Source organism: Alosa alosa, chromosome 13 (genome assembly GCF_017589495.1).
Source record: "Alosa alosa isolate M-15738 ecotype Scorff River chromosome 13, AALO_Geno_1.1, whole genome shotgun sequence".
In the NCBI taxonomy this organism is placed as follows: Eukaryota; Metazoa; Chordata; class Actinopteri; order Clupeiformes; family Clupeidae; genus Alosa; species Alosa alosa.
In genome coordinates, this window is record NC_063201.1 from 29,248,482 (window position 1) to 29,270,370 (window position 21,889).

Consider the following 21,889-nt stretch of genomic DNA (forward strand, 5'->3'; position numbering starts at 1 on the left):
CTCGCAAAACCAGCAGTCAGGAAATGGACAGGCCATGAACGCCTAATGGTGTGGTCTTTAACAATGTGTTTGTCTTCATTGGTCTCCTTTCAGCGTCTCTGCCGCGTTGTGTCAACATCCTGTTAGTCTCACTGGAAGCGGATTCCCATCCTGGACAAAACCCTCCCTCTCTCACTTCTGTGAAGATGATGAAGTCTACAAAGTGCATGCCATGTCACACTACAGTTCCCTATCCATGTCACACTACAGTTCCCTATCCATGTCAGACTACAGTTCTCTATCCACACTACAGTTCTCTATCCATATCACTACAGTTCTCTCTCCATATCACTACAGTTCTCTATCCATATCACTACAGTTCTCTATCCACACTACAGTTCTCTATCCATATCACTACAGTTCTCTCTCCATATCACTACAGTTCTCTATCCATATCACTACAGTTCTCTATCCACACTACAGTTCTCAATCCATATCACTACAGTTCCTTATCCACACTACAGTTCTCTATCCACACTACAGTTCTCTATCCATATCACTACAGTTCTCTATCCACACTACAGTTCCTTATCCACACTACAGTTCCCTATCCATATCACTACAGTTCTCTATCCACACTACAGTTCCTTATCCACACTACAGTTCCCTATCCATATCACTACAGTTCCCTATCCCCACTACAGTTCCTTATCCACACTACAGTTCCTTATCCACACTACAGTTCCCTATCCATATCACTACAGTTCCCTATCCATATCACTACAGTTCCCTATCCCCAGCCCAGTGTTGTTCCCACTTCTCACAAAAGCTGCAATGCATCTGTGAGTGGAGATAGAGATGAGAGAGATGGAGTGAGCGGCACAGATAAAGAGCTGGTGGGGGGGGTTCGCTCTAAAGCGAGCGCCTGAAAGCTCTGCCACAGAGGAGGGGAAAAGCGGACGATGATTAGGCTCAGCAGAGGGGATCAAAGGCTGCTGCCATCAATGAGCTATGCAAATGTCTGCTCATCCCGTCCGCTTGATCTGAGGGGCCGGCTCTGACAGGCAGCTCTGATCCTGCCGTATCGCACACACACATTCACACACACACACTTGCACACACACTCACTCACTCTCCATCTCTCTAATCACACCCTATCCATAGTGTTCGGGCCTGCAGACTATTGTCCTGGCTGCCGTCCAACTGTGGGGCTCAGGATGCGATGGCCATCGGATCTGTCCAGAGCTTCAGAGTTTTTCGATGCTGCTGGTGGTGGGGGGTGTTTATCTCGTGTCACCTTGGAGGAGTTTCAGTGCTGAGTGCAACCCCAGCCCCTAAAGCCTAATGACAGGGAGGCTGGTTGGTAAAAGGTGACCGCACAGTGAGACTGACCTAGGCCAGTGGTTTGCTAGTGGAATATGTGAGGCGGTGGATGGCGATGTGGCAGGTTTCACTGGAGCTGTCAGCAACTGGGAATTACACGTAACCACTGGCATCAGAAGTGAAGGGCTTTGGCCAACTGCCTTTAATTTTTCATCAGCCACAACGTGATTGTTAATTTTGTCATCTATCTTGATTAGTGTGTGTGTGTGTTTGTGCTTAACAGGATATTTGTGCAGCAGAAAGTATGTGACGAGGTATTTGCATGTGTTGGTATGGCATAAATATCTTTTGATGTGCTTGTGTGAGTGTGTATGAAAAGGAGAACAATGATTTCTGACCAAAAATGGCCATGTGCTTGGAATGCAGAATGTGTAGTTTCATTTGGCCCAAAGTTTAGTCAAAAGTGACTGATGGAACTGGCTGAAAGGAAGATGGCTTGTTTATAATTTCATTACAATTTTTCAGTCTTCATTTCAAGGACCTTTTGCACACAAAAAACAGTGTCCTTAGTAAGTCAGAGATTAACCCAGGAGTTTGGAAGTAATGCAAGCTTCGACCTGTTTTAATAATTATACCAACAATGAGAAACTTTGTGGATATGCTGTGAAGATACCTTTTAAACCACAATGGTGAATAGCCTGACATCACAGCATTATGCCATTATGGCCACTGCCAAAACACAACAGGACCAATTGGTAAATTAGGCCAACAGGCAGGTGGAGGCGAAGCACACCCTACATGTGTGAAAGAAACTGTCATGTTTGAAGAAACAAGTCTTAAGTGTGCCAGCTGGGCTGCTATAAAGTCACACTGGGGAACTCCAGAACAGCTATGCTGTCTTAAACTGTGACAGTACACACCTTTATTACATACAACTGCAATAGCCAATAACTCATGTAGTTAAAATGCTGACCGAAAACATCTCCAAATTATAACAAAGCACAAGAAATACTGTGAATGACACCCATTTCTCATTAATTTACAAAATGTAGTATGACACCCATTTCTCATTCATTTACAAAATGTAGTATTCTAATCTGTTGGGAATGAGATTCAAAATCACTGATTCACAAAAAGGCTTATATCACTGGACGAAGTGGCCAAGGCGTGTGCGTATAAGCACGTGTAAAAAACACGTTTCCTTAATGAAACATTTGAAGACAGCGTGGGTTAATGAAATAAATATATAGGTGTTCATTTCCATTAGGCAACAACGCAAGGCATTTGTTTGAACCGGACCACAGAACCTGTTTTGAGCAAAGCCATAAAAACGTTTGCGCCATTGCGCTTTCAACGTCTCCTTTAGAGGGCATCGTTGGTGCTGAAGGCGGAGTGCTTGGTTGAGCTCAGTCTCAGCGCTTGTGCTTCTCTCGTAGCTTGGAACACATTTTTTGAACTTCAGGACTACGGAGGAAGCAAGCGGGAGTGGATGACTTAAGAGCAACTAGGGTTCATTTAAGTGTTCCTTTTAAACTTCTGTCGTTGATGTCCTGTTTTAATTCAGAGGTTGTCGATGAAATAACAGCGCGTTTCACAACTTTGATGGAATTTGGAAGTAATTCTTGCAATTTGTCAGACGGATACAATGTGACTGTTCCGACCAAATGAGTAGGTTTACTGAGAAGGATTGCTGTCCGGTCTGATCAGGTGAACTAAATAACATGGGTAAACTTCAATCAAAACATGGTAAGTTAGAAAGATTTTTTATGTTTTCTCTTCTTTGATTTAATAACACCGTGATGTATGAATAATGACACTGTTTTTGTGTTCTGCATTTGTCCACAATTCAGCCTGTAAACGAAGGGAGAATCCAGAGGGTGAGTGTTACATGCATATCGTTTATTAACTTTTGTATTATGATTTAATTAACTTGTTTTGGACTTAGAGACGATCTTATGCCCAACCTTCTTGACCTTTTTCTGTAGGAGACAGTTTTGTTGTAAACGGGTTTATATCAAGGAGAGGGGCTGAAGAATGCGAGAGGTACGGCGCGTCGGAACACAAGCTGAAGGATATCCAGGTAAGACGCGGTTGTTTTTATGTCTACGGTGAAAGGGTAGGCTACTAGCGTATACTTGTAACAACAGTAAATATAGTCTAAGGAACATGCTTTGTTGGTAGCCTATGTTTGACATCTGTATTAGATGGATAGCATTGTCACTCGTTATCCCAATTTTCTCCAAAGCCAACGGCATTTCAATCACGAATGATGTATTTTAAAAGATTTTTGATAAAATATTTTGAGTATTCAACGGGATATATTTGTTTAAGTGTGTGTGTCTAAATAAAGGGTAAATGTTGTTATAGTCGTAGCCTACTTGATCTGTTTCTGGTGGGCTAAAGGAAATCGTTGCGGTAGGTAGGCCTACAGACGTGCATCATTCATTGAGAAACTTGACGTTTGACAGTTCAAAAGTTTTTGAGGCACAGGAGAGTTATTGTCATCACAACACAAGATGTGAAAACAAACCAAACGAAGTGGGCCTCGCGTTCAAAGGCCCTCTGCAAAGACTTGTTGAAGTCTTCCTGAAGACGAGAGTCGTTGCTGTTGTTTTTACGTGTCATCTTTGGCACCAGGACAAAGGTGCCGTGCTGGTTATCCCCTGCTACGCCTGATAGCATTTGACAGCCCGAACCCTAAGGCCAGTTTTGGCAATATGGCATCTATAGACCCTGTTACCTCACTGTGGGTGCAGCTCAGACGAAGGTGTGTGTGTGTGTGTGTGCATGCACGCATGTGTGCATTTGTTTTTGTGTCTGTGTGTGTGTGTGCGTGTGTGTGTGTGTGTGAGAGTGTGTGTGTGTGTGTGTGTGTGAGAGAGAGAGAGAAAGAGAGAGAGAGAGAGAGAGTGTGTGTGTGTAAAGGGCTGCTTTGGCGGCCGCTGGCTGCATCACAGGGTCCTGTGTCTCTCTCTCTCCTTCAATGGTTCCCATTATAGTGTGAGCTCCCGGCAGGCAATGATCTGTGGCTCAATATTACATCACTTCAATTAGCACGTCATGTTGAAGGGTGCAAGGGCAGGGTGGCTTCAGACAGAGCGGCTGAGAGGGTCCGCTGGAGGCCTGGTGGCTCTGTGCCATCTCCAGCCCTGTGGGTGGCTCCCCTGGAAGAGTTATGGGTGAAATCACAGTCATTAAGCCTGACCGCTGATGACCACAGCGCTCCCTCCATGTTTTTGCGGAGCATTTCCAGAGGGGCCAAGAATGTATTTGTCAGGACAATGTTCCCACCAGGGGAAACACGACTACAACTTTTGGCCTGCAACTTCTGTCTTCCTTAAGTGTGTGCATTAAAGGTGACGTTTCTTCGAGTCATTCTGTGGTCCTCAACAGAGTGGTATGATGGAAACATTATTTGTAGATGATCTAGTCTTTTCCTTACTGACTTGTCTTTGAGTTTGTCATGTGAGTTGAGTCTTATATGCACTTATGAGTCCCTAAATTTAATGGGAGATAAACTGCTGAATTGTGAACCAGTAGTTTTTGCTTATTTTTCTAAGTAGTTTTTGGTCCAGGAATTGCACAAATTGCTTTATTGCTAATAATGGTGGAAAATTCACTGATCCACCAATCCTTCTGAAAAGCTCATTGTTCCTGTTTGTGGTAATCACAGAAACTGTTTGTTTTGCTGTTTTTGTTGAACACAGCCACCCTTAAACTAGATACGTGGGTAGGACACTAATGAGTTGCTGTCATGTCAGATTCCCCTTTGAGATATGGAAATTCCGCTGAACTCCCAGAAGTGTCACTCAAACCGTCTTTGTGTGGGGATTGCTGGAAACGCGTTTAAACTGTAGACATGAATAGCAGTTCCACTGAAGCAACGAGGAATGAAACCAGCCCTCCAACCAGCAGTGAGGTAGTGGGGGTGGGCACTGAACATCTTAATGGGTACCAGACATGAAAACTGTTGACATGACTGTTTTTTTTTTTTTCTTTTACTCTGAAGATGACAAAGACTTTGTTCCCATTGTGGATGAATTCCGTTGCTATCTGTTTTTGTTTTTGCCTAATTCTCCATCCTTAATGGGCTCCACTGAGGCCTGGGACAGATTGGGACTTCTAGCGTGCGGTGGTATCCATCGTTTCATGTTGTCCTCTGCTGAGTTGGGGAGGAAAAAATGAATGAAAGGAGTATTTTTAGAATCATGTGGCATTTAAGCATGAGACAATGGTATTATAAACAGCTCTAAGCCGACTGCATTACAGGGATACTCTCCGTAGTGTTATCATCTGAAGATTTATGATCTGAAATTGTATTGCTCTGCAACTTAGAGTAGGTTAAAGGGGTTTTAATGCCTTCTCCATTTTGCTTGTTGCTGGTCCAGTACCATATCCTAATGAAAGGTTTGACAGGACAACAGTTAAATCATTCAATAAACCTGTCACTCATTCAGTTCAGAGGAACTCGGAGATGACCTCTATGAGATGAACAGGCCGTTGGGCCAGTAAGGTATGAGTAATCTTTTAGATGGCAGAGATCAGATTTCAAGCAGACGAGTCAAGGACAACTTGTTATTCTTTCCATATCACCAAGACATGATCTGGAGCTACTGAAGGTGAAACCAGCCTTTATCAACCTTTCTTCTCCACCTGGTCACCACACAACTCTTCACTCTATTAGACATTGATATTGTGACTTTGTTTCTCCAAATCTCTTGCTGTTTCTGGTAGTTAATGCATAAGTGTACAGTCAGAGGTTTAAATGATAAGTATGAATATCTGATAATAAAATTACACTAAGATAGGCACTTATAGGTTATTCGATCTGAAGGGGCATTTCTATCCTTCTTTCTGTTTAGGCATTGTAAAGAAGTATTATGACCTACCCTCTGTTTTGCCTTAACATTTGTATTTACTGTATGTGCTGGCCTGACTAATGTAATACAATTCAAATTGTAGCTGAAGCTGAGACTGCCATGTCTCAACTGCTCATATGAAATCCTGATTAGCAATAGTATCTGGTGGTGGGTCTGAGTCCCCCCCCCCCCTCATTGTCAGGCAGGCTGGGAGGTTGTGGGCTGGGGCTGGAGCTGGGCTGGGGGTGGGCTTCGGATTCCTTAGCTGTCTGGCCTCGACTTCAAAGCCTGAGCCAGGAGTTATTAGAGGTCTCTGGTATCAGTGGAGCCACAGCGCGCTCATGTCCCCCTCCTGTCCTGGGGGATGGGTCTGTGGGGGGAAAGGGCTCATAAAGAGATGGCTGTTCATATCCCAGACCCCCCCACACACACACACACACACACACACTCTCTCTCTCTCCATCTTAGTAAAACACCTAGACATATTTCAGTCCAAATGGACTGAAGGTGTTAGAGGAGAGGCAGAGAGAGTGGCCCTTTATCTGCACCATGGGGAGCTCTCGGATAGACAACAGATGACTCAGTGATGAAAGCAGTCCCTGGGATGAGGGGGAAAAGAGAGAGAGAGAGAGAGAGAGAGAGAAGTAATCAGGAGTCTCAGGTGAGGAGATGTGAGGAGCTGAAGGTGGTGATTCAGCTGGGTGAGTTTGCCACAGTCGTGGATGGGGGGGATGGGGACTGGTGGGGGGGGCTGTTCTGACAGCAGGCGGCAGGTGCTGAGGACCGCCGGACTGGGTGCGGACACCTGGCTGCTGTGAGTCACGGAGATCACCGGGGGCCACGTGAACTGTGGAGGAGCTTCCTGGTTCGCTGCCAAGAAAAAGAGGGCCGCTGTGCCACTGGTGGGAATCCTTGACAAGAGGGGCCACTCTACGGTCTTAATCAGCGCGCACGCCATTGCTGCCCTTCGCCTGGCTACACCCTCTGACGGTTCACTGTGGTTCAGCCCTGGAAACATCAACAGTCATAGCTGTTTTATACACACACACACACACACACACACACACACACACACACACACACACACACACATACACACACACATCCTGAGTTGTTATCTGGCCCCTTCTAAAACATGCCTGGGTGCCCAAATAATGGCGTTCTAATTCAAGCTTTTCAACACTGCCCCTTGTGTCAGGCTTCCCCGGGTCTAACCCTAGCCAAGTTGGGCTGTGTAAACAGCGTGCAGCTTAAAACAATGACTATTGTTACAAGGAGGAAAAACTGGAAACTTTGTTCTTAAGTGGGACGTGGTCTGTTTGCACTTATGCGAGTTTGAAAGACAGGCCCTTTTCCCTTGGAATTAAACCCACATGAATCTGCAAAATATCTGTACAAGTCAGCATGTCAGGATAGAAAAACTATCAAATACCTGTGAATGAGACATTTGCTTAGGAGAGATTTACTTAAGGTAACCCAGTAGCGGCACAGCTAGGCTCTGTTCTATGGAAGGTACAGACACGTTGTTGGTGGAGTACTGCCAGTCGTGGTGTCTGGTTCTTTTGACTCCAGTGGCCTCACCGTTGTGTTGTATGTGCTACAGGTATCCATTGCGAATGAGATATATTTCTGTGTGATAAAAGAAACGTTTTCGCCGATCGGGTCCAGAGAGGGATGTTTTGTTTGGATCACGTCAAGTTCTGGCATGCGCTCGCATCTCTTACTCAAAAATTTCGTTTTGAATCAGTGCTATTTAGCTTGGAAAAGGGGCAAGGATATCTGGCCTATTTAATGCTGTCACATACACAGACATCTTTTTTTTCCCACCCCCCTCTCATCGTTTTGCACACAGAACTGCTCTTCTCATGTTCCCTCTCGCTAGTGAGCGACTGCAGGAGCTGACAGTCTGCGTTAGTGTGAGTGTTTTACTGAAGGCTCGTCATACATGTCTGAGAAATGCAGGGGAATACTCACCGAATCATACCATTGGGAAGTGTGTCTCTCTCTCTCTCTCTCTCGGTGTGTGAGAGAAACCCCCTTTTCCTTATGGAAGCTGTACGTTCTCTCTCCTGAGAAGAGAGGAATAGGTGTTTTGTTGATGGTGTCATGTTGGGGTTTGTGTGTATGGGAAAATGTTTAAGGCCCGTGCGGTCTTCATTCCTGAGGAACTACTTATAAAGGCATCTGAAAAGTGTATCGTTTGTGGGTGTGAGTGTGAGCGTGTGTGTGTGTGTGTGTGTGTGTGTGTGTGTGTGTGTGTGTGTGTGTGTGTGTTTGTGTGTTTTTCCCCCCACCCCCCTCTTTTTTTCTCTCTTTTTCTTGAAATTGGCTTCACAAGAAGGGGCGCTGTGAGCCTTCATCTCTGAATGGAAAGCATGTGGCTGCCATCCAGAACAGCGGGGTCTTTCAGCGCGGCCCCGGCGCACATCTGCTCCTGGTTTGTACAGCGCAGATCCTGGAGCAGGAGAAGGGCCCAGCCTGGGAGAGGGGCGGGGGGGACGAGAGGAGTGTGTGTGTGTGTGTGTGTGTGTGTGTGTTGGGGGGTGCAGTGGGGGCTGGGCCTGAGTGTTTTTCTTTTTTTGAAGGGGGATGGGGGGTGGCCGTGGGGTACTATTTCGGTGGGGGTGGGGGGTGCTCAAGCTAAGGGTTGAAGAGAGGGGGAAGGGGTAGTTGTGTGCTCTTGCCTTGAAGCATTGTTTCGGAGCTAGATGGACCAAATTCAGGGATTCGTTGATTGCGCTTTTTTCAATTTCCACTCCTCGCTTGGAAGTTGCCTCCTAGCCGGCCAAAGCAAACACTATACGGTCCACTGTCAACACCTGTGAGACCAAGATACTTCAGAATGTACTCCTTCAACTCAAGTCTCTCCAGAGTGTTAGGATGTGTTTGTGTGTGTGTGTGTGTGTGTGTGTGTATGCGTGTGTGTGTGTGTAATGACACCAATGTGGGAAAAAAGGCTGTGTTTACGTGTGTATGAGCAAACACTCCCACATGTGTGTCTGTGTGTGCGAGCAGACTCGTGTGCTAAAAAGCAAGCCTTGCGCGGGCATGTGTTTCATGGGGGGAAAAAGACATTTTGACACTGCAGGCAGATTGTGTGTTTATTTACTTGAGGATATTTATACTGCAAAGGGCCTTTGAAGATGTTTGCTCGATATATATGCCAAGACCTAGTCCAGGAGGGGGGCAAAGGATTAGTGCGCCCTGGAGAACAGAGTTGCCATCCACTCCCCACTGATGAGTCAGATCCGAGAGCACTGCTTTTACACCTAGTTGTGTTTCGCCGTTTGGTAACCATGTAATTAAGTATCTCTTAATCCATAATTTTCAATGATCCATTAGGCACGTGAGCTTGCGTGAGGAGGAGGTGTAGGACCTTTGCTTTGAGGTGGTTGTATTTCTTGTCGATCTGAAGAGCAGGGGGAACGCCTTCATTTTAATCTGATCCGTGTTACTGGTTTTATTGTTTGTGTTGTAATTAATTCATCATTAATTCAAAGTTATTGCCTCAATTCATCATCATCGCGGGTGATGAATGGCATAGTGCTTTGTCTCAGCCCCTCTGAAACGTTAGGCCTTTGTTCTGCACGCCAGGAGGACTTTTATGCCTCCAGCCCAGCAGTATATCATGGCTGAATTAGTTACAAAATGGGGGAATAGAGGGGAAAAAAGGAGAAGAGGAGGAATAGAAGTGAGGGAGGAAGAAGGTGGAGAATGTTAGAAGAGTGGAAGAGACAAAAAGCCTTAAGCGCCGACTCAGCCATCACTCGTGTGAATGACCGTGTGAGCGCAGACGTCTTGCGGTCGCCGTCGTGGCCGGTCGGTCGCGGGCAGGGTTTAACGCTGCGCTGCGCCGGGTCAGCCGTCTGTCGCGTATTGCGAGGGGAAAGAAAATACCTGGGTCTGGAGCCCGCTGCTCAGCGCCGAGGTTTTTGGCTAAGTCTGCTGGACCCCAGTCTGTGTTTGATCTCGGCCAGCTCTCAGCCAAGCAAAACACCAGGAGACTCAAAGGTTATTACATTTTAGTGTGTAAGGTATGTTTCCACATAAACCCCCAGTCCCTCGTAGAAGGCTTTAGTTCTTTTCCAAGAGGACTTCATTTTGCAAGCCTTAGAGCAGTCAAGGGAGTATATGATTTTTTTTCTCTATTATGGTCATCATTACTGCTGTTGGTTTGGTGTCGGTTAAGGAATTCCTAATTGATTCCATTGTTTTAATCAATCATTTCAGTGGTTTAGAGGATACTCATCAGGGCCGAATTAGAAAGGTCGGTTTGTTTTTTGTTCTCTGTTGAAGATGAAAATGAGAACATAAAAATGGGAAAATAGAATTACTTCTATAATTAAACTTGAGGGGCACTTGGAGAGCGCAGACGTCTGTCGATGCCAGATGCCCTCTCGCCACGTTAAAGAAATTGGGGGAGACATCTTGGATTCGCTCCTTGATCCGCTCCAAAATGTAATGGTCCAGGCTCCACCTCTCCACCCAGTCTCACGAAAACCATCCTGGAAGTTTTGCTTAATTCTGCTGACAAACCAACCAACCCAACAAGCAGCAATGAAACCACGACCTCCTTGGCGGAGGTAAACATGCATACCGGTACATACATTTATTACATTTTAGTGTGTAAGGTATGTATTCAGTGTATTGGGCTCTGTGGACTGAATCCAGCGAGACAGGTTTTTTGAGACCGCTTTGTATAAGACTGGTGATAGATATGCACCGTTGGTTTGGTGATGAACAGCACACGGTGATGAGCTCATCAGGGCAACAACAGAAGGTGCTATTTTGAGTGACGGTCAAGCGTGGGCAGAGCCCTGGGAGGTAAGAGAGAGGCTGTCCAGAGCCCTGTCCTGGGACACAGTCTAGCCGTTTGATCCCTGAAAAGCACACATCCATTTCTTTGCACAGGTGCAGGGTAAATAGTGGAAAGATATGTGGGGGAAGCCTGCTTGCCTGTACATTGTGCAGCCTCAAGATAAGTCTGTGCTGCTCAGGCTGATTCGTCTCTGTTGGGGCTGTCTCTCAGAGGGTATACTGGAAGCCCTCTGGAGGTGTCTCTGTGTGACATGGATTCCAATAGCACCTTATGTAATGTGCATTAATAGATAATGGTGCATTCACAACCCAGATTCTGAACAAATACAGGCTTGCGGCGTCGTAGCTCCTGAATGCTTCAGAAACTTCATCCTCTCTCCACATTCCAAAGCTTAATGTCCCACTAGACTGGGGCTACAGACACCCTAAACCCCGGCTTCCTGTCTGCGCACAAAGCAAACAATCCACCCGCAAACAAAGTAGAGCGCAGAGAGAGAGAGAGGGAGGGAGAGATCTTGGCCTGTGTTGTCTGTTCTTGTTTGATGCAATGCCTCAGAACACCTTTTGATGTCAACAAGCTAGTGTCTTTGGAGGCTGTGGAGCTACACCTCTGAACGGAGCATCGCGGTGCGCAGAGGAAGCGCCTCTCACCAAGCCTTTGTCATGCACACACACACACACACACACACACACACACACACACACACACACACACACACACACACACACACACACACACACACACACACACTCTCACACACACACTCACACACACACACCCTATAGGCCTCTTGGCACATTAAGGTGGTTTTGAATTTCTCTGGAAGGAAGGAAGGAAGGGCTCTCTCTTTGTTTGTTTGGCTTCACTTTGGTATCTCGTTTGAGGCCGCTGCTATCACCATTCACTTTTTCATACGGAGTCACGCGGGAGATTTATGGCGGCACTGAGACAAAACAGAGTAGGAGGGAGTTTGCACTCAGGTGTAGAATTTAGTGTAGAGTGTAGTGGTCATCGTAGTGGTCGCCTCTGCTTCTGGACCTCAGCACAGCCCATGTGTAGGTTTGGCTGTTATTTCGCCCATAAAGCAGCACGCCGACACATCTGAAAGCGGTTAGCTGTTCAAACTCTTCAAAGAATGAATCTGGGTTTCTCGGACCAAAAAAAACACTTACACACACACATTCTAGAAACACCTCCCACACATGATAGTCCTTTAAGGACTGAAGGAGAAAATATGGTTTTGTTTATTTTGTTTTGTCATTTAAGACAAAACAGGCCACTCTGTGTCCATGGATGGATGGAGTCCGATTTGTGTGCCTGGATTAATCATAATGCCATGCATGCTGTAGGAGTTCTGAGGTCCACGTCGTCTAATACGTTCCTCATGTGGTCTATGGTGTGCACTGTGGTTATGATAGAAAAAGGATCACTTTTGCTGTGTTTTGTTCTGTTACAGTGGAGTAGTTGAGTAAGATTTTGACCACACGGACTAAGAACATGCATGGCTGGTTGTATCCTGACTCTAATGGCCCAGATACATAATCCTGTAATGAAAAGTTGTGGTTCGGAATACACAATGCTGTCGACCATTCAGCGCGTTACGTAATTGGTGTATTGGCTAAATGTGGACCTACATTTTATGGGTTTGCTTCATTTAATAATCACCTTTCGACTGCCACAGTCTAAATTCTGTCGTGTCTCCTGCGGTTGCTAGGCCTCTGTTTGCCAACAGTGCTCATTTCTTTTTGCTCTCTAACCCTCTCCCTTTTCACCCATGTTGGTACCTTGTTAAATTTGGACCCTTTGTATATTATATATGCCTTTGAAAAGGAGAACGGGGGTGGGGAGCCAGTGAGTGAGAGAGCGAGGGGCTGAAAGAAGCCTCTGTTCTCATTTCCTCTAAGCGCACCCCTCTTTTCTCTCCCGCGCTTCCTGCTCAGACTGGGCTACTTCAAACGCACGGCCCGAGTGTGTCTGCCACGCTGTGTATTTACTTTTGGTTTCATTTCAAACAAACAGCCCGGCGTATCGAGTTCACCGCCCGGGCTAACTGTCCCCTGAAAGAAACTCGGGCTAACAGCAGCAGAGCAGCGCTGTTTTAGGAGCCTCGGACTCGTTTGGAGTGTTATGGGTTTACAGATGGCTGTGAATTGTTGATTTGGTTGTTCTGAAGATAAAATATGTGACTGTATATGGCAAGCAAGAAGTGTAAACTGGACATGAAACAGAGCTTTTGTTTCTCCATTGTTTTTATGGTTGCTGGTTTGTCTTTTTGTCTTTGCTGTAGCAACTGTCCTCATACCACCTTAGACATTGTGCTTTATTGCATCTCGGTTCACTTGAAGTGCTTGTGCTGTATTTTTATGGCGGTGTCTCAATAGAATAAACGGTTGTATCCAGCAGACAGGATCGCCTCTTGTTTTCCAAGAGACCACCAGTCAGCCATACTCTCAGGCCCAGAGAGACCGCCCTCCCCCAAACACACACACACACACACACACACACACACACTTATTCCTCCTGCCGCCTTTGAAATGTGAAATTGAGCAATTCCACTGGCAGCCTGGGTAACGCTCCATATAGGAAGCCCTCCACGTCACCATGGTGATAAAGAGCAGTGGAACCTGTGTCCACCCCCACCCCGCCCGCTACCCCCATCCCTGAGCAGCTGACCTGCTCCTTGATGTTGATGCGGGTTGGAACGATTCCATCAGCCCAAGTATGTGAGAGAGTATCACATCATCTGAACCCTCAGCTCTGCGCCGTGCCCTGTGCCGGTGGGACCTGCCGCGGGTGACACTCACTCCCTCACTCACTCACTTTGTCTCCTTTCAGGGATGAGACAGATATAATCACACGTGGTTGGTGCGGTTGGGTGCTCTCCTATGCAAGCACAAAGGGATGCCACTGGGTTCCTCATGACTGCTATACTATACAACCAGGGTGTGTGTGTGTGTGTGTGTGTGTGTGTGTGTGTGTGTGTGTGTGTGTGTGTGTGTGTGTGTGTGTGTGTGTGTGTGTGTGTGTGTGTGTGTTGTTTGTTTGGGTGTGTGTGTGTGTGTGTGTGTGTTTGACTCTGTATCCGTCTATTGTGCGGCTAAATGCATCCTTGACTTGTCCTCGATCCCGCTCTCAGTGCTTGCAGACTGTAAGAATCCCAGAATCCCTCTCCGTCTCGGAGGAAACAAATCTCCCTGAGACGCGCTCAGCCAGGGAATCCCAATGAGCCCTGAGTGCACGGAGCTCTAGGCACCCGGAGCCGCTGATTTCCGGTAATTATCACTCTAAGCGCGGAGTGCTCTCTGCACTCCCTCCGCCCTCTGACGCTGGGGGCGGGGATGAGGACCTTTGATCTCTGCCTCTGCTATGGATGAATTACGATCCAAAATTTCACACAGGGGAACACTGCTTCAAACACACACAGGGCTTGTTTCTCAGGTGCAGGCTAGGAAGGTTGAAGGGCAAACTCACAAACGTGTGCTTATGCTTGCACACAGATGTGCACGCACACGCACACACACACACACACACACACACACACACACACACACACACACACACATGGCCAAACACTGCTCAAAAAACACACACCGGCACATGGAGAGCCGTATATATATATATATATATATATATATATATATATATATATACACACACCCATCACACACCTCTACTTAACTTGCCACCACCTCATCTTATTTGCCACTTGAGATTACTGGAGAGGCTGTGTTTGTTGAAACTTGTAGATCAGTGGCAATGCCTTATCTGTCACCACTGCTACATTTAGCCACTGTGCTCTGCCAACTGCTGACTGCACTCTATTAGGTGAAGAGGGCAAAAGGCCCTCCATACACACTCTATATGACTGTACACTAAAGCGAAACTATAGACATGCACAGAGCTTGCCTTATCTGTCTTCTGTGGTGACACACAAGCCTCCCTATGCTAAGGCAGATATGTAGCTCATGACACACCCAGTAACCTCAAGTGACATGCTTGAGCATAACTGTCACGGATTGTGTCGGAGTGTGTCACTTTCATGTCACTGAATGGCACATATTTTCACACTATATAGCATAGAACAATAATGTCCAACAGACTGCTACAAAGTGTGCGTGAGAGTCTGCCGTGTTTGAAGCCGTTAAAGCAGTCAACCGTGTTTTAGTATTGTCACGCCCGGCTTTGCCGTGCTGTGGTGCGGCCTGCCCTTTTGTCTGTCTGTCTTATGGCTGCTGTCTGTCTGTCTGTCCCAGACCTACAGGTGGAGCTGTTACCTGGCCGTGCAGAGTAATTGATGGCTACGAGGCCTATTAAAAGAGACCTTCCTGTCTGCTCACTCTCTCTCTCCTGTTCCGGCCGTCCGTCTGCGCGGCTGGCTACAGTCTCGCTCCGCACATACCTTTTGCTTACACTACACTTCATATACTGATGAACACTACACATTTTGTTAATCATTACATTCACTGATTTTTCTTTATTTATTTAATAAACCTTTATTGTTAAATTGTAGCATCGGTGTGGTCTCCCTTCATGTCACTACCGCTGTACGAGCCCAGTGGTCCTGACAGTATTCAGTTGTCAGTACTGTGTGTTTTGGGTGTTGGGGGTGACCGATTCAAACCACACAGCTTTCAATTATCTTAACTGGACAGGTATGCCTAGATACATTTCATTTCCCTAACAGACACACTGTCCCCTCAAGTGAAGAGAAAGTCACATGAAATTCAAATGTCATGGTTGGTTCACCTCCCACCTTTACCCTCTCCTCACATCCCTAGCGCCTGTGTCCCTGGAGGCGTCATCTAACCCACCACCACAGCATTAGCACCAGTTACCCACTGGCAGCGCTCCATCTCATATACGCTATCCCACCTTTGGATAATCTGAGATCACTGGCAGCGCTCCATCTCATATACGCTATCCCACCCTTGGATAATCTGAGATCACTGGCAGCGGTCGATCTCATATACGCTATCCCACCTTTGGATAATGTGAGATCACTGGCAGCGGTCGATCTTATGTACGCTATCCCACTTTTGGATAATGTGAGAGATGCTGCAGACGCCGGCACTTCCTGTGTGTGGGCATGTATTTTTAGGAATAACAGGAAGAGTGTTGCAGGAGGTTGACCCAGCCCTGACCCCTTGTCTAGTGCCAAGGCCGTGAGGAACTTCACAGCTTGGAATTAAGCCTGTTCTTCCACCAGTGTCAAGAATGCTCGCTAGGGCTGCCAGTCGTCGTTGCAACCACCCCAGCGCACACAAACTCACACACACGCACGAAACCGCAGACTACTACTACACACACACTCATGTGCACACACACTAGTACACATACACACACACACACACACACACACACACACACACACACACACACACACATCCTCCTGGAAGAAAGCAGGCAGAAGGCGCCGGAAGAAGACAGGGGTAAAGAAGGGTCAAGCGAGATTGTGCTCTGGATACGGCTTATCACGCCTACCAGTGCAAGGCAGAGCAGAGAATGCCCTGCATGGATTGAGTAGTAAACTCGTCTGCCTTTGAAGTAAGAGAAAACAAATAGGACCTTCTGTTGTCTGTTGCAGGTCAACCCTCATTCGAAAGTTTTAAATGAAAACACATCGTACAGATTGTTGTCTGCTTTTTGTTTTATTATTAGTTTCAGACCAGAACTAGATTATCTGGTTATGTCTGGGTTTGTTCATGGCATTTGATTGATCTTTTTGCTCACACACAAATAGTTAGTACACTATGGTGTAATAGTTAGACAGTAGGCTGCAAGGCAGGGTGTTGCTCTGTGCTATTAATTCTGCTGAGACACAGAGGCTGGGATTTTTTTGCAGAATGGTAACAGCATTTATGTCTGCACCACCTGATCCACAGGCCATATTTTGAGTGTGTGTGTGTGTGTGTTTGTGTGTGTGTGTGTGTGTGTGTGTGTGTGTGTGTGTGTGTGTGTGTGTGTGTGTGTGTGTGTGTTAGTGTGCGGTAGAGGTGGGGTCGTCTCTGGTCTTTAAAGGGTTTTGTGGAATGTGTAACAAATCCCCTAAGCTCTGCGGGCCAGCACACGGCCGCCATTGGCTGGACTGCTCCACTCCGCCCGCTCCCTGAGCGTGAGCGTCCAGAATTTCACACAGGGGCCAGAAACAGAGGAACATCCTGCTGGAGTCCAGCCGCCGCGCCCTCGTGCCTTTGATATGTGGACCACTCAGAGGCTCTCGTGCTGTCATGTCTGTGTGCGTGTGTGTCTGATGTGTGTATGTTTTGGTCTGTGTGTGTGTGTGTGTGTGCGCGTGTGTGTGTGTGTCTGTCTGTCTGTGGTTGTGTGTGTTAGTGTGCCCTGTCAGCCATGTGAAGACATGTTTTTGTCTTGGGTGCGGTATGGCGCACATCGTCTGTCCCAGGCTCATATGGAGCGGAGCAGGCCGCTGGAACACAGCGGAGTATCACATGTGATGGGCCCTGCAGTCTGCTGGAATGCCACCATCTGGTTACAAACAGCGTGATTTAGTGCTGCTCTTTGTCAGGCCACGCTCAGTGCGTTTCCACTGTCTAAGGCACATTTTCCTCTCTTTTCCCACATTTTCTCCTCTCTTTCCACATCCCTCCCTCCCTCCCTCCGTCTCTCCCTCCCTGCTTGGCCTCCCTCACTGTGTGTGTCCACCACTTAAAAAAGCTAGTCTCCGGAGGAGCAGCGTAGATCACATTGAAGGGCCGGACCCTAAAAACAGCTTGACGTATCACCGTGAGAAGTGGACAGTACAGTGGTGGTTAGAGGAGGAGAACATGAGACGGACCATAGGAGAGCTGAAAAATAGAGCGCCTTCTAGAAACATCTGTAAGACATTGTGGATCGGGCACGCTGTCTAAAGTGACAGGACTGTGACAAGCGACTGTGGACTGAAGTGCACCACAAGATGTGCCCAGTCTCTTTACCAAGAGGCGAAGTGAAACATGCTTTCATGTGAACCCATGTTTATTTCGCGCCGGTCAATCATCGCCGTGTGTAACGTGAATAAGACGTTCATTACACTCAACTCTGTGGGGCTGTATGAGTGCATCAGATAACGATAAAAGTGAAGCATATATGAGAGGAAACCGATCCCATGGATTAGGAGGCTGGCAGAAGACAGAGGGCTGGTCAGTGGGAGATGCTAATCTGTGTTTGTTTGTTGTGGTACCCAACGGGGCCAAATCAAAGCAAGGCCACAGATTAGGCTGGGATGTCTGGGGGCCAGAGAGCAGGAGATGTTCTCTGATTTGGGCGCGCGGCGATGGGGACGGCCAGCAGGGCAGAGGGGGCAGGACTTCAAACGGCTGGCCGGCGCTCTGACGCAGATGGCGGAGCCCCCTCGTCCTCTGTCCTTCGCCCTCGTCCTCCCCCACAGCTGCCGCTCCGCCGTGACCGGAGGGGCTTCAGGCCCGCGCTTCATGTCCTGCCAAGAAGGAGCCCTGCCCCATCGCTCGACCCCTGGGGGTGAAAAGTCCCCCCGCGCCCCACACACACACCAACCCTGGGGGGCTGATCTCCGCACCATCTGCGCCCCGCTCCAGATGGCATGGTGGCAAGGCTGGGGCTTTATCACGGCCGCCCTTACAAAGCGTCGGGACCTCGCTCCTACGGGAGAAACAAAGGCAATTACAGGCTGCGGTGGTGGGCCCAGCTGTCCGGCTGGTGGCCGGTGGGTGTGTCGGGCCGGGCCGGGCTGGCCAGCTGTCTGGTGACTCAGGGGGGGACTTACAGTAGGGCTGGCCTCCAGCTCCTCTACTGTCAGCTGGGCTCAGTCAGCCCCACAAACCAGACTAGATTGGAACTGTCCTCGGTTACGTCCTGGGAGACAAGGTTTTTATTTGTGAGTCAAGTGGCTCCATTGCCATTGCTCTCCCTCTCTCCCTCTCTCTCCCTCTCTCTCTCTCTCTCTCTCTCTCTCTCTCTCTCTCCCTTTCAAGAGGCAGCCAGATAATAATAATAATATGCCAGGGCGCCACGGCCACTCTGGCTCCAGCTCGAGATGTCCCTCCATCAGCCAGCTCCGCACGCTGCCAGTGGAGAGGCCTGGCCGGCCGGCCAGCCAGCGGCGCAGAGCTGCCAGCGGGAACACAGCCGGGGCTCCGTGCAGCCCGACCGTCAGCCGAGGGCCAGCCGAGGCCAGCTGCTAGGGCCAGCCGCTGAACATTGCAGCCGGGCCTCAGGTATTCACCGGCTAGCCGAGGGCTCAGCCGAGGCCAGCAGCCGCCAGCCAAAGACCAGCATCCCAGCCCAGAGAGGAGGAAAGGGGAGATTCTACTCGTGTTCGAAGGGGGAGAGAGAAGAGGAAAGGCGGGCCATGTTGCACAACTCACACTTTTTTTCACTGAAGATACCTGTTCTGTGTCGTGTATATTTTTTTTTAAATCCTTCGACTTTCAAACCACACCTCTTCCTCCTGCTGCTCCCCTCCTCCTCCTCCTCCTCCTCCTCCTCCCTCCTCCTCCCTCTCAGGGTAGCCTTTCCCCCTCCTACCCCACCATTATAAAACAACACATCTGGTTTTGGTGCCCAGGCCAGGTTTCTTTGGGAATTAGGCTCTTTTGTTTCTCAACGGTTCCCCTCATTCTCCAGTGACTGGGCCGCAGTAATGAGAAAGATACTTGTTTACAAAATAGCTTTTCTTTTCATCAGGCTCTGAGGTTCTCAGGCTACAGCCACAGGCTTTTTCCACTGCAGACCCCTCATATGCTGCAGCTCGATTTCCCACCGCACTCTTGAGGATCAGGCTACTAAGAGCAGACCCACTAAGTAGCCTTTTCCTGTGGCACTCTCAAGTGAATGTCAGCCACAGGTAACCTTTTCCCTGGAGTAAGCTTACACTCTGCAAAAAACATAATGTAGGTTTATTCTCCCATTTGAAGTTACGTGTACAGTTTCAATTGGAGTATAAAGTTAAGTAACTACTTTATAAGGTCACTGAACCAGTGGAAGGCTTTTTATAGAGTAAACTCATGTCAGTGACTGCAATCTGTAATCTCAGCGTTATATTCTTAAAGAATCCACAGATGTGTTGGGTGACTGTGGACACAGGGTGGGTTTTCTCTAAAAGAAGAGGCAGATCGTCCACCTCAGCTGGTCTGGCTCCTGGGCCATTTGATCTGCACATTTGAGCTGCGCTCCAAATACTCCAAAACCAACACACTGCATGCATAAGGATATATGAATGTGTTTGGACGACTCACAACATAGACTACAAATTTTCATATTTTTGGCCTGAAGTAACCAGCTATAAGGATCTCGACAAACATCCAGTTCGCTTTGCTGGTGTGGTTACGTGTTTTTTTTTATGACACGAGGAATCGAGAGGGGGAAAAAACAGCATCTATATAGGGGGAAACATGAGAACAATGATGGAAGTGTTTTCTGGAAGATGGGAGGTGAGCTTTCAGGGGGTTGATGTCACCTGGATCAGAGTTGCGAAGGCTCCCCCCAGCCCTCTCCTTCACCGCCGCCACCACCCCCCCTCCCCTCCCCCTCCTCCCTGCCCCCGCCCCTCTCCGGCTGCCTCGGTCCCACACAAGAGTCTGGCAGGGCTGCTGGCTGGCGTTGGCTCCCAGCTCGCTGCCGACTCTCCAGCCCCAGCGCTGTCAGCACCTCCACCAGGAGGACCTCACTCCGAGGAGGACGCTCGTTTTAGCCTTCCCATTGCCTTTTTAACGTCGCCAAACAGCCATTAAAGAGACACTTGTTTGGGATGTTTCCTAATAAATGTCATCGGCTTCTTTAAACCGGCCCCTGCGTTTTAAGTCGTTCTAATGAGCGCACTAATGGCCCCTCTTTCTCGTGGCGGAGCAGTTTAGCTCAGCGGATCCCTCGTTGTTTAAACGGCGTGTTTTGTTGTGCGCCTCGGAGCATAATTACAGATGGTGGACCCCCGAGGGGGGGAGGGATGAGGAGAAGATGATAAAGGAGAGAGGGAAACGCATTAAACGAAGAAACGCACAGGAACCCAGCCAGCGCGCACTCAGTTAAGCACATGGCACGCACATTGGCGCTTAACGAGCGGGCGCAGTGGGCGATAGCGTTTTTTATGGTTGGAAGTGGCATGTGTTCCCCTCGCAGAGGCGTGGGCCGCGTCGGCGCTCTAGCTGCTCACTATCAGGAAGTGTCTGGAGTTGGGACGGTAGGTGGCTGGGGGTGGGGGTGTAGAGGAAGCGGAGGGTGGAGAGGGGGAGGGTGAGCTTGTCTTCTCCGTCCTGTGAACCCCACAGACACACACACACAGACACACACACACATACACACACACACAAAACACACACACACACACACACACACACACACACACACACACACACACACACACACCATGGCTCCGTCTGCTTTGGGCTGCACACATCCTCCCTAATGGATGCTGCGCCTTGCTCAGGGGTGGCAATAATGTGTCCCAGATTCCTCTGTCTGCTGTGATTCGGATCAGCAATTGCAAACACATGTGTGAGAGTGCCGTGATGCCCATTTGCGGCGTACTTTGACATGTTTTTCTGTACCAGGGAGCTGTACAGAGTTCCCTTCTCAATGCGTTTGTGTGATCAGAGAAGGTCTTAGCATACACATGAATACATCATGTCTGTCCAACCCAGAGAGGAAAGGATGGTAAAATTCAGGAAGGAAGAGAGAGAGAGAAAGAGAGAGAGAGTAGCACATGGAGTCCACTCATCCCCCCTGTGCGAGCCTCCTTAAAGAGAGGCAGGCCGCGGGAAGAATGGAGTTTCCTGATTAATGGCAGCTGCTGGTTCGGGGGCCTGGGTAGAGGAGCGGTACCTCTCCACCTCTCCCAGCTCCACTCTGCTCCTTTCCTCTCCTCTCATGCTGTGCAGACCGGGGGTTTAGGAGCCACCCCCCTCACCCCTCCAGCCTCCCCAGACCTCCTCCCTTC

At 48.3% G+C, this 21,889-nt stretch overlaps 1 protein-coding gene across 1 annotated transcript in view; it reads left to right on the plus strand.

The window, feature by feature from the left end:
- Positions 1 to 2,675: 2,675 nt before the first annotated feature.
- Positions 2,676 to 21,889, plus strand: part of nkd2b (NKD inhibitor of WNT signaling pathway 2b) — a 26,896-nt gene continuing 7,682 nt past the window's right edge. The window contains exons 1-3 of the mRNA XM_048261521.1: positions 2,676 to 3,048; positions 3,153 to 3,179; positions 3,288 to 3,382. Coding sequence (XP_048117478.1) covers positions 3,024 to 3,048; positions 3,153 to 3,179; positions 3,288 to 3,382 — 147 coding nt within the window. The 5' untranslated portion in view covers positions 2,676 to 3,023. The remainder of the gene's footprint in view (positions 3,049 to 3,152; positions 3,180 to 3,287; positions 3,383 to 21,889) is intronic.